General features: G+C 42.6%; 1 protein-coding gene across 2 annotated transcripts in view; it reads left to right on the top strand.

Moving 5' to 3' along the window:
• The window catches only part of HDAC8 (histone deacetylase 8), a 571,221-nt gene that overhangs the window by 20,020 nt on the left and 536,711 nt on the right, over nucleotides 1–14,490 (top strand). For both annotated transcript variants that reach the window (XR_011199196.1, XM_069211852.1), the window contains exons 2-3: nucleotides 9,328–9,380; nucleotides 12,532–12,662. Coding sequence is in view for 1 of the 2 variants with exons in the window: in XM_069211852.1 (XP_069067953.1) it covers nucleotides 9,328–9,380; nucleotides 12,532–12,662 (184 nt within the window). In the remaining variant the exon portion in view is untranslated. The remainder of the gene's footprint in view (nucleotides 1–9,327; nucleotides 9,381–12,531; nucleotides 12,663–14,490) is intronic.

Genomic DNA, 14,490 nt, shown 5'->3' with positions numbered 1-14,490 from the left:
AGTACACCCCACTACCTCAGTCCACTCCAACCCACTTCACTCTATTCCACCACACTCCAATCCACTCTACAACACTGCAGTCTATGACATGTTCTGCCACTGAACAACTGAATTCTACTTCCCTCTCCTCAACTTTACTCTCCTCTACACCAACAGATCCACACTACGACATGCCACCCCATCAACTTTTAGCCACGTTGAACAGCAACCGCACTGGTGTACAACATGGCAACATACATTTCCAAAGCCAATAGCTCTTGTATAGGCGAGGCCTACTAGCTTTGGCAATGCTTGTTGTTGTTGTGTTTTTTTTTTTTTTTTTTTTTTTTTTTTTTTTATATAAGCCCTCACCTCAAACCCCCTTTCCCCACGCCCCTCCCAGCATGACTCCTCACACCGACAGTCAACTGCCGAGAGAGAAGGAGCATTGCCCCAGCACTACGTCAGCCAGCAGCTGCTAGGAGGCGTTAAACCCTGAGGGGAGCTGTCTGCAGCACCTGCCTCCATTCACACACAGGAAACGGAACAGCATCCAGCGCCTCCCCCCCAACCAGGTGTTGTACAGTGCTGCACGGTTAGCATAAAATAAATCCGAACAGTCCGTTTTCCACATAGGTAATATCTGCGAATACCACCAATGCCAACTAAAATTGAACGTCCTTGGCATTCGCTTTTACAGCTATGTCGACACTAATCGCACGTCATTCTATTTCTCTCTTGCATCCACGTTTGTTGGTTTCTGAGCTCTGTCCTGCGTTGGATATTGGGTGCAAGTCAAGGAAACAGAATTCAGTGCAGCGTGCCACTCAGAGCTACGTGCCGATCACAGGGATCTATTCAGGTTTTCCAAAACCACCATGTGCGCCTTATTTCCAGATATTTGCCCATTTATGTGACGATTTTAATTTTTTTTAAAAAGTTCAGAAAATGTACCTTTTTGACGCCAGACACGGGTTTCATCTATAGACGTATTTAGAGTAAGTACAAAACTAACAATAGTTAAATTTGAAATACACATTTTATTATAAACAGCAGAGTTTCCAGTGTTTCAAGAGGGATAAAGAAAGTGTCTGTGTTGTAAATCTCTAAAAGGGATGCGGCCAACGAATCAGAATCTTTTCCAAGAGCTGTGACCTATGTAATTAAGGGTGTGGCTTAAAATATGTAAACTAAAATCCTTTGCCTCACATTTGACCGACATTTGGGTTCCACAATATGTGTTTGTTGTTATTGCATCCTGACATGTCACATAACAATCAACACGCACCTACAAGAAGCCAGACCTATTGGCGTTGTCAGTGCTTGTCAGCTGTATCAGATAAATAGACAACAGTGACAAATAATTGGAATTAAAAATGTTTTAATTCTGAAAATAGAAGACTGTGAATTAAATATTACTAAGGTATGTGGAAGGGGAAGTGTCCTTCAGGGTGTCTCTGATGCTCTTGTTCACATGCGTGACCCGCCTTTTCTCCCCACATCTTTCTGAAATCCTCTAACGACACATCTACACTATACTTTGCTACAGTCACCACTGGCACATATGCGTCGATCACTCTGTGCACTTTTCAGAGAGGCCAAGGATTGGATATGCCAGCTGCACCTCTCTGTGACCCACTCGCATGCAGTGTTAGAAACTCGAACTGCCTTCTGCCGCAACTTCAGAGCTCCTAATCGTGTTCTCATAAACACCCACCCACAATTAATTTCACTCAGCCACTCGGAGGTGTATCAGTGCCAAGTATTGTAATGCTGTACAAGAGTCAAATGTTCCATGAAAGAAACACTTTGGAATAAACAAATACTTTTGGGGATCCAAAAATCCTTTGTGTGTCTGGCAACTGGGAACGGTACAATTTTGAAATGCTCGCTTTCAAAATGGAAAGGCGAACTGGGTCAACCACACCAGTCAGTGTGTGCGTCCTGAGCAGGTGGACACACAATGGATTCGACTCCATTGTTGTGAAGCCTCTCCATTTAAAAAAAAATCTCTTTCTTGGCATTTTCAAAATGGAATCATGCAAGATACACTGGACAGTAATACGTACATCCCAGAATTCGATCTCCAAGTGGTAAAAGAAATAGCAACTATAAGTGTGTTGTTGGTAGTCAATATAAAAATGAGCGAAATACTAGGCTCAGTGGATAGGACCTCACAGCATAGCAAGAAATGCGAGTAACAATACCATACAGCAGTGGTTCTCAGCAATTTGACTTCTGTGGACCCCCATTTTATCATTACTGGAATCCAGGGACCCCCACTGAAACATTATTGGAATCTGGGGATCCCCCACCCCCTCCACTGAGTCATTACTGGAACCCGGGACCCCGGCCTAATACATTGTTGATGTTTTGAACCGCAAAACAATACACACAAAATACAGAAGCAAGCATCATCAAACAAATACACAAATTATAACATTTTACTTAGTTTTTGAGCAAATATAAATAAATAAATACAAAATGTAGTTTTAATAGGAAGGTTGGAGCTTTTCTAAATTCAATTGAAGCTACACATCACCCGTACTATATTCTCTTTGATGCACCTGCACTGCTCCCACAAATCAATCTGAGGATACCAATTTCATTTTTAGTCTCCAATTTCAAATTCCTTGACATTTACAGTATGTTTTGAAATTTTCAATTGTACATTTAGCCACTTGATTTAGCAACACTTTATAATTCTGTCAAGATGAATTTTCTAACCGTCGTGGACCTCCTGAGGAGGCTGTGCGGCCCCCCAGGAGCCTCTGGACCACAGTTTGGGAACCACTGCCGTACAGGGTATCACATATAGTCCATTGATTAACAACCAATAGTGAGTAAATAAAAGAACAGTGGTAACACCTGTAGTAACCTCTGGCTGGGGGTCCTCCCCTCTTGGGGTGAAGGAGGGTGGAGTAAGGAGGGAAAACAGGGAATGCAAGATCCATTATCCCAGAGGAGCGAGGGGAGGAGGTCAGAGGAAAAAGTTGCAAGGGGGCTTTGTTGGAGACGTCTGTAGTGAAATATGTTTTTGACCACTGACTTTATGTTGCACCACTTTGCACCTGAATTAGCTGTCCAGTGTTCACCAGTTGCAGATCGCATTTTGTATTCAGTTTAGCTGCCTATTGACTTTATCGTAGCCTTAGAGACTGCCATGTTAAAGGCTGCACATTGTAAACTGTGCTTCGTTTTTGTATTCTTTCTCACTGAAGAGCTGGGACATATTATGGAGGAGGTAGGCATCAGCACAATAAGAATGTACCAGAGTGATGTTTTTTAGTGAAAGGAGGGAACAGTTTGGTCTTGAGCGAGACAATTTGGGAGACTGGCCAGTTCCAACCTGTTTCTTTCAACTCTGACCTACATTAGCCAGCATGTTTGAATATTTATTTTTTATGGGGGGCGGGTTCCAGAAAGCCCTTCTCGGGTTCTTTAAGATATAAAAAGGTGGCCCGCTCAGTAGCGGTGAAGTTTCCGAGACCTCAGTCAGGATTAGACGTTGAATGCCTGACATATCTGTCCGTGAGGATGGAGATCGCTTTCTCGCAGTTGAACGGGGTAATCTTCTTGCTGGCATGAGAAAGATGAAGAGCTTGGCAGGCCCTGCGGTGATGAATTTGTATTTTATTTTTTGCTTTCCATAATCATAATAAAATATATTTGCTGTGTACATTGCAGTTGAGAATCATTTTGGTATATTTTCCTTTCATGGCTGTGACTAATTTTAAATGTGTGCTTTCAATGTACTAAACTCCTTTTTTAGGAACCTTGTGGTGAAATAATAATAAATGTCTTCTTTGAATTGAGAAGTGCATTCCAGAGATTTTTGTCAGCTCGGTCATTAGTGAAAGCAAAACATCGTCTGAATCTGGTGATTCCTTAGTTTGAGATTTCAGTGCACAAAGGCCAGGTTGGTGAGGTCATCAGTCGAACTAGCAGTTTTAATGAATTGGATTAAGGCTGTGGTGGGGGGAGCGGGCTGGATGTAATTTATCAAACAGTTTGAGGATATATGTATCCCAGAGAGTGGCCGCACCCTCGCTTCCCTGCTGGAGCTGACCAGACATTAAAGTGTCCGCTTCCGCCACTGCCCATTTGTATGTCACCTGAAGCCAAATAAGTACCGTGGGCGGCCTGCCATGACATGCAGGGGAGGCTTCTACATGGGGGCCGAGGAGCATCGCTCCCCGCCCCAATCCACCCCCCGCCAGCAGTGACAGCTGCAAAACATTTACCAAACAACAATAATAAATTGTGTTTATTATCGTTGCTTGGTAAAAGGGGTGGGGCAACTGGGGTGATGTGCACAGCACTCCCCCTCAAAGCGCATGTGTGTTTGGCTGGCCGTCTCTGGGTGCTTCCAGCCAGTCCTGACGCCGCTTTGAGCAGCGTCAGGATTGGCCACAGGGCAGGCTGGGAGCCTGTGCCGGCAGCGAGGAGAAGCAGAAGCAGAGCAATGCGCGGCGTTGAAGTAAGTGTTTTTTATTTTATTTTTTATTTTATTTTAATTGCCCCCCCCCTGTTCCCGTGCGCGCCGCCCCGCCCCTTCACTTTCCAGCAAGCTGCTCCTGATGACATGGCTATGACCCTCTTGATGAAGTCCAGAGCGAGGTCTACCAGTCTTAGGTGGTATTTGGTGCGTTTGGAGCATTTGTGATTCCTAATAAGCAAAGCAACAGACCAAGAGTCAACTATTAAGAAGATATGTTCCAGCACCTGAATCCAGACCTGTGCTAGTGGTCAGCATTCCCAAACACTATGTAGAAATGTAGCATCAGCATGACCGCATCTGTGGCACGTTGACTGTGTCCCTGGAAACATCGAGTGTGAAGGCTCTCCATTGTTGGGAAAGTGTTTTGTTGCTTTGGAAGTTATGCATCATTGTGAAGGTTCCGAAGGCATCATCTGATCAAAGTGGGCTTTTGCTATTTGACATGTGTCTTTTCAGAAGGGCAATAATAAAACCTATTACTATCTTAATAACCACTAGAGAGGAACTGTTGATATGTAGGAGTCTTATTAGTCCATCAGGTAGCAATGCTGAGTTTCCATAGTAGGGTACTCAACAAATATTGTGTTGTCAACAGTGTGCACTAGGAAATGATGGAGGAGTAGGGTGTTGTAAAGAATGTTGCGGTCAAAAACACCTCAACAATCTCCCTAGAATCCCAGATGGGGTCTCCTCGGTGGCGAAGTACATTGCTAAGGTGCTAGAACTGGATGTTTTTGATAACTTCATGAAGTCCAAGACATTGGGTTAAAAAATGAAAAAAGAGAAAGGTGACCCATAAAGAACAGCAACGAAAATAATCCTGCACCTTCCCCATGTACTTCGCGACTTTTAGGCCACTAAGAAACGAGTCTTTGGTGAATACAATCACTGGATTGGACACTAGTGCCTGACTGTGTTGACAAGATTTTTCAAGGCTCTGCCGTAACCACTCGTGTGATCCAGGACGTTGAGGCTGCCTGACCTTTAGCAGGAAGCCTGTGTAACCTATTTGAGGTGGAGGAGATTAAGCCTGCCGCTACCTTCACTGACCATTCACAGTGCTGGATTATGACAATAGTGAAGTCGGAAAATTGGTATCTCCCAAGTAAAAGAGGTTTATGTAACATTAGACCAGAGTTATCAAGAGTGGTCAAACACACCTTATTTGATGTTCATGCAGTGTCCTAGATTTGTTTTTTACAGTTTCACAAATATTAATTAAAAATATGATGTTACATTGAATGTACTCCTGGCTCGTGGTTGAAAAGCCTCTGGCAGTGACTTAGGCTCTAACCCGCTGACTTTGATAAAGCTTGAATTCCTGCTAGATTCTGTGATGATAAAGACCGTGTGCCGGACTGTGTTGGACACAGATGAAGCTCTGTGTCCTCCATGTAGCAGCAGCATCTTCTGTTTGTGTCATCTGGCTGCTAGCACATCACTGGGAGGGCCTAGTTTTGCTTTACCACCATGACAAGACAAACAATCCCTGGATCTTACTGTCAGCTGCAGTTCTCATGTGTGTAAACGTACAAGAATAATAATACTGTGACAAGCGAGTCATTATGTGGACTACAGCAGTGTTACAACCTCGAATGGCGTGAAACCTTTAACACAGAATAGTGAGGGAAGATCATAAAATAAGACCTTGTCTTTTTCTGTGCCAACTCCTCTTGTGAAGCATGCAGATGCTGTACCAAGGTTGGCATACTCCAGATTGTTTAAAAGGGCTGTAGCACACAGGAGGCTAGACTACTTATGTTTAAGTGATGTATACACTTGAACTTGCATGCTTTAAGCGGTCAGCCCAGGATATGGAGCACTATGTATAATGATTTTTCTTTCTGCTGCTTACATTCTCAGATTGCTTCCTCACTCTTACACTCTTACATACTTAGATTACTTGTTATCTCAGAGAGCTTTCTCCCACTATATTCCTAAAACTCTACATGAAAAAACTGAACTTCACTTACTTCCGCTTGATTCCTTTGGCATGATTCCTCTCTTTTCTTTCTTCTGAATGTACTTCTTTCCATCCTCTGCAAGTCTTCTATTTCTAAGTATAGCCCCCCTTTTAGTCTTATGCCACTCTGCCGTATTTTCTTTTTATTTTAATTTGGCAAAAGGTTGACACAAGTAACTGGAGAACATCCATGTGATGTTTTTTTACTTGAGAGCACGTGACTAATTGCAGTAATTAACATTTAACCACTGGATTAACCACAAACATTGAGCACTTTAACACGTCATCAGTGGTAGTGGTTTAACGACTCATCAGGGCTAGTAAAGCACTATATAAATTCAATTACAATTATCCTTGATCCTTCCAGAACCAAGCATGAGGCAGTGGCAGGCAACCATTTCTTCCCTGCAGCCAAGCTGGGCCCGGCACACAAAACTTTCCCTAGTGATACATAATCAAGGCTCCTCCAAGCTTCACCAATAGACAAATTAGGAGAGCCGCCCACGTGCTCCTTTATTTTCATGTGTCAAGCAAAGGCTCAGTGGGATCGTCCTGCAGAGGCCTAAAAAGTTTTCTATAGGCTGAAACACGTCAACATTTTGTAAGAGGCTGAATCTCACACAAAATAGATACAAAATAATTATGGACTTTGTTTATGATGACATGAACATTTTCGGACAAAAATACAGTCTTTTAATGGTCTGTAATAAATTATGGCTGCACCACGTGACCTGGTATCAGAGCTAGGAGCACTTCAGTGTATCTAGTTCACATAGAGCGGTAGCAAAAATCGTACAATGAATTTCATTGTTGTTTAACAATAGTATAACAGTAGCTGTGCTGAATTAGTGGCTATGATATCTGCAGTGATTTATAGGTTATTCATGTTTCCCCAAATTATTACGTTCAGCAGTATATAATGTTCATTCTATAGGCGATTTGCTTTGTTTGCACACACACAGTCATCATGCATGCCCATGCATATTTCTTCACAGATGCATGCACTTTGGAATAACACGGCCACCAGTAGCAGTTGCTTTATCATAATTTTTGATTTTTGGTCAATGCTGCAAACCCTTGTCAGAAAGCACTGGTATAGCCAATGGGTAAAAAACAGGCAATGGCTGTTGGCTTTGCCAGTGCTTTTTTGTTTCACTTGTTCTACTGCAAAATGCCCTAAGGCCTTTCTGTGAGAATGGGCTTTGTAGAATTGTAAAATGAAATAAAAAAGAGGAGCCCTTTGATACCATGGATTACAGTTTTAAGAGCTACTAACAATAGTGATGGACAAGTATGGAATTGCTCTGCTCTGGATCTCCTCATTCCCAACCAACCATCACCACCAATTTAAAATGTATGCATTCTGCTGGCCTAAGTAATGTCATCATGTGGGTAACTTGGGGATCACTCTGTCATCCCGATATGTATTGCATGCTGATAGTTTTGAACTCTGTGCTGCATAGTTTCCATCCTATCACAAGCTATGACCCTAATTCACAAATGGCCTCCACAATGGGAAGATTCTGTACAGAGGTCCTGACATGGCGGCGTGGACCCCACTGCGATTGCGGAAGCCCTTTGTGAATTAGGCATTTCTTTGGAACCTGCATATAGGTAGGTTTTTCACTGTTTGAATTGTGTGCAGCCTTCAGTGTCTGTACTAACAAGGTTAAGTTCCTCGGGAGAGCCTAATGAAAGTGAAACAACATTATGGGCCTGATTACAACTTTGGAGGAAGGTGTTAATCCGTTCCAAAAGTGACGGATATACCACCAGCCGTATTACGAGTCCATTATATCCTATGGCACTCGTAATACGGCTGGTGGTATATCCGTCACATTTGGGACGGATTAACACCTCCTCCAAAGTTCTAATCAGGCCCTATGTCTGGAAATTACCTCAGTGAAAATTGAATTGTTACAAATGTTTCAATGAAAGGAGATTACCGTATTGAAAAAGACGAGAAAATAAAAATGAAAGGTACAAGGACCAGAATGAAAGATAAAGGACCAAGGGATGGGGCTTTACTGAAGACACTCTTACTTAATGCACAGAGGTATGAAAAGTTCTGTGCTACTTTCTCTGCAGCCACAACCTATGTTTGTGGTATGATATTTCAGGTCTACAGATGGATTTAAAAGTGTGTTGTTGATCAGTGCGCCCTAAAGCAGTTTATACACCTCGAGTTACGGGAGATCATGTGACTCGATGTGGGAGGACTGTTGGGTGGTGGATTATTTTTAAAACTTCTCCTGACATGGGATGTCTGTATGGGTCAAATGGTGCCCAGCCGAGCTTTTTTGATGAGGGTAGCAAACTAATTGGGTGTTTAACTGAGATGTTTTAACTGTATTCCGTTTACTGTTAATATAAACTGCAGCATGTACCTTTTGTTAATGATACAAGCCAGTATGTTAGTAAGCTGTGTAACACAGGCCCAGGCGGTGCAGGGGCTCCCAGCCATTCGGGGGCCCCCAGCCACTCAAAGGGCCCCCCTTCACCCTAAAGCCAATGAATACCCGTTAAATATGGGAGATTCAGGGGCTCCTCATCAAATTCTGCGGGATACAGCATCATTTTGTGTCATACCACTGATTTTAGGTGATGAAACAACATATCTAAAAGACATTGCCAAATCAAAAAGTACAGTATGCTGGTCAGTTTAGAGGTGAATATGCCTCAATTTAAATATAATAGTGGATAAGAAAAAACGAATGACTGAGCAATGCATATTATCCGTTAAATGTGACACCTGCGGCTCTATTCAGACTTTTCTGCGATTGGTTCTCTAGTGTTGCTGTTTAAGAGGGTGTTATTGGTAATTAAGTTGTTACTTGTTTTCCTTAACGTGTCTAATTCCTTTCTTCTCCTTCTATGTTGGTAGGCCAGTATGGTGCATTCGTTGATAGAAGCATATGGGCTGCTGAGTGAGATGACGTAAGTTGTAGCCTTTTATTTCTGTGTTATGTTTTGTTTCATCCATCGCTGTCATCGATTTAAGTTTGGAAACTGTTAGTAGTTTACCAGACTACTCGCTTATTTTTGTTCACACAATAGTATTTTTATAACATTGCTATGAATGCCTTATCACAGGGTGATGATAAAGTATTTATAATATTTTGTTCAATTGCATACAAAATTCACTAATTAAATTAAGGCTGGCATCAAGAAAGATATATATTCAGTGTCATGTAATTGGGCCTGAAATTGCTTAACCCGTTCCATCTGTATTGGGCAAAATCTTAAAAGGGATCTAAATCTACACCTGTTGTTTCAGACCTCCCTTGGGTATAGGTTTTAGATTTTTTTATAAATGTTTTCCAGGTTCTTCCTTTTAACATGCAACAGTTGTAGCTGTCTAGGCAGGCATAGTCCTGGAAACGTTTTTTGTGAATTTTGTTTCTTTATGCGGAGCTACGCATGTGTATATTTTCATACCTGAAAAGAAACAAAGCAAGAGCTATCTTTTTAGGGTCGAGCGCGCAAGCGCTCTGGACTGTTGTAATCTCTCTGTGGGCTTTTAATCATGCCCATTCTTGCTATTTGTTGTTTGTTGTGCTTGTTTCAAATGCTTCATTTTTATTGGTGCATTTTGTGAAATGTCCCTCCTTTGTGTGCTGAGTTCCCTCCCACGGGAAATTTCACTAAGTGAACATTTTTGTTGGCCATCAAACTATGTCACGCTGCCTACTGTTACAGCGTGTGATGGCCCCTCCTTCGGTTTGCCTTTCATCCCAGCTGCGATCCTTTCTAGAAGTTCGCACAGGGAGCCAGTAAATCTCACGCTCATGGCAGCAGTGGCCCTTTGAATCGGCTTGCTTCTGTCAACTGTTTTACTTTTCATTTTCAATTTATGTGGCAAGAAAAGTCCAGTTAGGAATATAAAACGCTAATAGCTCTAATTCGAGCGAATGAGAGACCCATTGCATTGCAAATGCTTGTTTCTTTTCTTATCCACCGGTAGCGGCTGATTCTTACAGTGGTGGAGTGATCAGGGGTCAATCCAGGAATGCCCTCAGGCGCAATCATGGTCCTTTATAAACAGTGTTTACAAAGGGCCACGATTAAGAGCTCTGGAGTTGAGCCTGAATGTGTAAAAATAAAAAAAACTGTACACTTAATTAAAACAAAAAGGCTTATTTACCTACCCCAGTCCTCTCAGTTCGGCAGCAAGGGGTCTCTGAGCCAACTCCCCTAACCAATTCAGATGCTGTTCTCATGGTGTTAACCTGCATGAGAGAAGTGCCAAGATTGGTAGGTGCGGGCTGGTTCAGGGCTCCTACAGGCACTAGAGGCCTGTGCCTGCTCTCCACCCAGCTATCTAAGCTCTGGTGGAGAGATTTACAGTGTGTATGTCTGGCTGGCCATCAGAAGACAGCCGGCCAAAGAGACATGCTCACTTCAAACTTTAAGTGTGCACCACTTCCCTGCTGCCAGTTGCAGTGATGGCCCCACCCCAGCACTTGGCTTTGGTTGGCCGGCTGCACTGAAAAATAAAACCGTAATAAAATCATTGCATTACTTTTTTATTTTTGCTGCATTGTCAGCAGGGTGGGCGACACTCCTCCGTCCTAAAGGAGGGACCACCTCTGTTAAACCACAAGAGAAATATTTTTCTTTCTGGAGAAAACCATTGCCCTGCGTCTGGGAAAAAACAGTGGAGATACAGGACAATGGTTTTCTCCAGAAAGAACAATAGTTCTGCTTTAGTATCTATTCACAAGGTGAGGAATCTGCAGTTAGAAGTATCCCATCAGAAGAATTAGTTACCTTTGGCAATGCTCTTCCTGGTGTATATTCTGTCTAATAGCAGATACCCTCCACCCCATTCTCCGGATCGATTCTGGCACCTTGAGAGGAATCTGTGGTTAGATAGAGTATCTACCAGCAAGAGTGTTACGAAAAGTAAAAGGGTTGTATGCTGCATGGAAATAAAGTACAGAAACACAGCATGATTCAAAAGTAAATGTTAGCAAATGCAAGGAGAAGTAAAACATGTCAATTGCAAATATTCAGTGCATTACTGATTTTAATTATCTTAATAGTTTTACTGGGCGCATCCCCATAGTGGGACCTCCTTATTACTGATGACGATGATAGAATACAACTCAGCAGATCCCTGTAAAGTTGGGTGCTGTTACAATTGTGACTCAAAGGCATCCGGATGAGTTTTGTATCTTAGATTAGACCTCCAGAAAGGATGTGCCAACTGAAGTAGGAGCTAGGATCAATCCACCACTATATCTATCTATAACCTATCAGACCTAAGATTGGTAATGCATCTCTGCCCAGAACAGCACATGCTAGGGCCTATCAAAGTACCCGTACTGAGGGCCTTATTTAGAGTTACAAGTACATTATATCCAATGGCACATGTAATACGGCAGATAGGACATCTGTCATGTTTGTGATGGAGTAACCCACCCGCCGAACTCTAAATCAGGTCCTAAGCCTTTAGAAAACTGCACTGGCACCAACTTTTATAGGAATTCCAAACAGACTTCACCAACCCACAAGCAATACACCATAGCTAAACCTAGTTAGACCAAGGGCCATAGCACTGCACTGTAAGTCACTGCACATTGACAACCAATAACATTTACCACATTCACATAGGTTAAGTTGGAAATTCTCAATCCCATGCACCAGCCCTTTTCTCTCAGCAGAGCCAAAGCAATTCCTAGTATAATAACATGAAAACCACTAAAACTGTTGGGGCCAGGAGAAAGTTAAACAAATAACCCAAAGAATCACCATCAACCGCAAGCCAAAACTTGCAGTTGATGGTAATTCTGTTGATACTGACTGACCTTGTTCTTGATGGAGAGCTCCCCATAAGAGATCTGTAACGATTGGGCAGAGTAAATCTTTTACGCACAGATGAGGATGCGTGAGATTCATTTCTCCTACATATGTGTCAGGGGTAAGGGATTTAAAAAATAAAAAAAAATCCCTTTAAGATTTTGAAAGTCAAACTGAGAAGTGTCACTCGAGTAATTGATGTACCTCGCTGCTACAAAAATGGTTGTTTCTGCTCAACCTTTAAAACCTGTAGGCCTTCATAAGCCTTGGTTTGCTCTCTTTACAGTATTGTGAAACCCAAGGTGGCATCTATGGAGGAGATGGCAAGCTTTCATACAGACTCCTATTTACAACACCTACAGAAAGTTAGTGAGGAAGGAGACGACGACGACCCAGAGTCCATCGAATATGGATTAGGTAAGGAATCCTGGTTACAAAGAAAGTAATTACAAACCTTCAGATTCTGTCGTTTCTGTGGGAGAGCTGCAGTAAGACAGAGGGCTAGAAAGATTGCGGCTGGTGGTTGCTCCTTTGGTTTAGAATCAAAACTATTGCTTTAAATATTGTATATTATATATAATATTATATATGTATATTGTATTCCTGTCTAGTTGCAAACTGTTTTTTGGTAACGGGCGAACACATCTACAGTTGTACTGTGATTGTTTTTAGGCACACATGAGTTTTGAATTATTCATTTCATAAGCATGCCAGATATTGTAACCACTGAAGGTGAGAGGTGCAATAGAGTATGGCTCAGAAGGTGTGTGACCTGAGGAACTTCCCTTTAAAAAAACATAAAGCATAAGCAGAGAGAAATAGCACACAAGATTCATGAATACGCCAAAGTAAGAGAGGTAAGAATTGGAGTCATAATGAAAAAAGTTCCTAGCTGTCGTAACGGAAAGTTTCAATTCTATTAAGGACGTGGAGGCGAGGATTAGTCTGTTCTTTCCATGCTTTCCTCATAGTCCCTTGACTATGCTCCATCTCTTTCTTTCTGCCTGCGAACACAGCCACCAGGCGTGAATCTCATGCTTGTTTGGAAGACTCCTTTCCTGAGATGGAAGAAGACAACAGTTTAAACACCACACCCTCATAAGGGCCCAATCAATAGAGTAAAACACATCTCTATCCTAAAACCGAAAGGAAAAGAGAATGGATTCAAATATAAAATTTAAGACGTCGATATTAGCATAGTCTGAAGGCAGGACATCCATACTTACGGGTAAACTGAGATGTTCCGTAAGAAATCTTGATACTATACCTCTATTGTGGGAACGGAATGTATAGTGTCTGAGTGGGCTAATCCTCGCTTCCGTGTCCTTAATAGAATTGAAACTTTCCATTATGATATCTAGGATATTTTTCATTCTATGTCAGGGCTGGAGGTGACGATAAGGCTGGTTCAAAGCTTCCCCACCACTAGGGATGCTAGATGCTGGACTGGTTTGAAGTAAAACCTCTTAAACGTAGAATCAGAAGACCAGTTCGCTTCCTTAAGAATGTCTTCCAGCTGGGCTTCTAAGGAGAATGCCTTCAAGACCATGGCTCCTCTCACAGATTGAGGGCCGAAGGAAGAGGCTGGCTTCTTGCATGGCCCATTCGACTTATCTTGTTGAAGTAGGGGCTGAAACTCCCTTCTGGGGTTTGGTAAGAGCGATAAGGAGTTGCCTTTCCCCATGAGGTCATATCCCATCTGTCACAGATTTATAAGCCTTCAGGGTCCTGAATACACACAATTTAGAAACATCAGGAAACTTGGGATAGAACACCATCCTGGAATTGGATTTTATTCTCTGAGAGATGTAGACGGTCACCCCATCCAGGGTAAATACTCTACCTGTTAAATCCAAGGCACAGACGTCTGAGACCCTGCAAGAGACCAAGCAGAGTAGGGTAGCTGGCTTCACTGATAATTGCTTCCTCAAGAGGTACTTATTTGTTGGCCAAGACTTGAAAAGGCACCTTACTGTGTTAACATCCAATAAGGTGTAGCATCTGGGTTCAGGCAAAAGGGACAATCAACACCCCTCGGGAGCTTGCATACTAGAGGATGTTCACCTACCGGGCAGCCATTGACATGGGAGTGACCTGCCAAAATAGCCTATCTGAAGCTATTAATGGACCTGTACTCTAGGCCTTCTGACGCCAAGGAGGCCAGAAAGTTCAGGATATGGACAACACCCCCCCCCCCCCGGGATCCAGTTGTTGTGGCTGACACCAAGCCAACCATCAAGCCCAA

This window comes from Pleurodeles waltl, chromosome 10, assembly GCF_031143425.1.
Source record: "Pleurodeles waltl isolate 20211129_DDA chromosome 10, aPleWal1.hap1.20221129, whole genome shotgun sequence".
In the NCBI taxonomy this organism is placed as follows: Eukaryota; Metazoa; Chordata; class Amphibia; order Caudata; family Salamandridae; genus Pleurodeles; species Pleurodeles waltl.
This window is presented reverse-complemented; position numbering and strand designations above follow the sequence as displayed.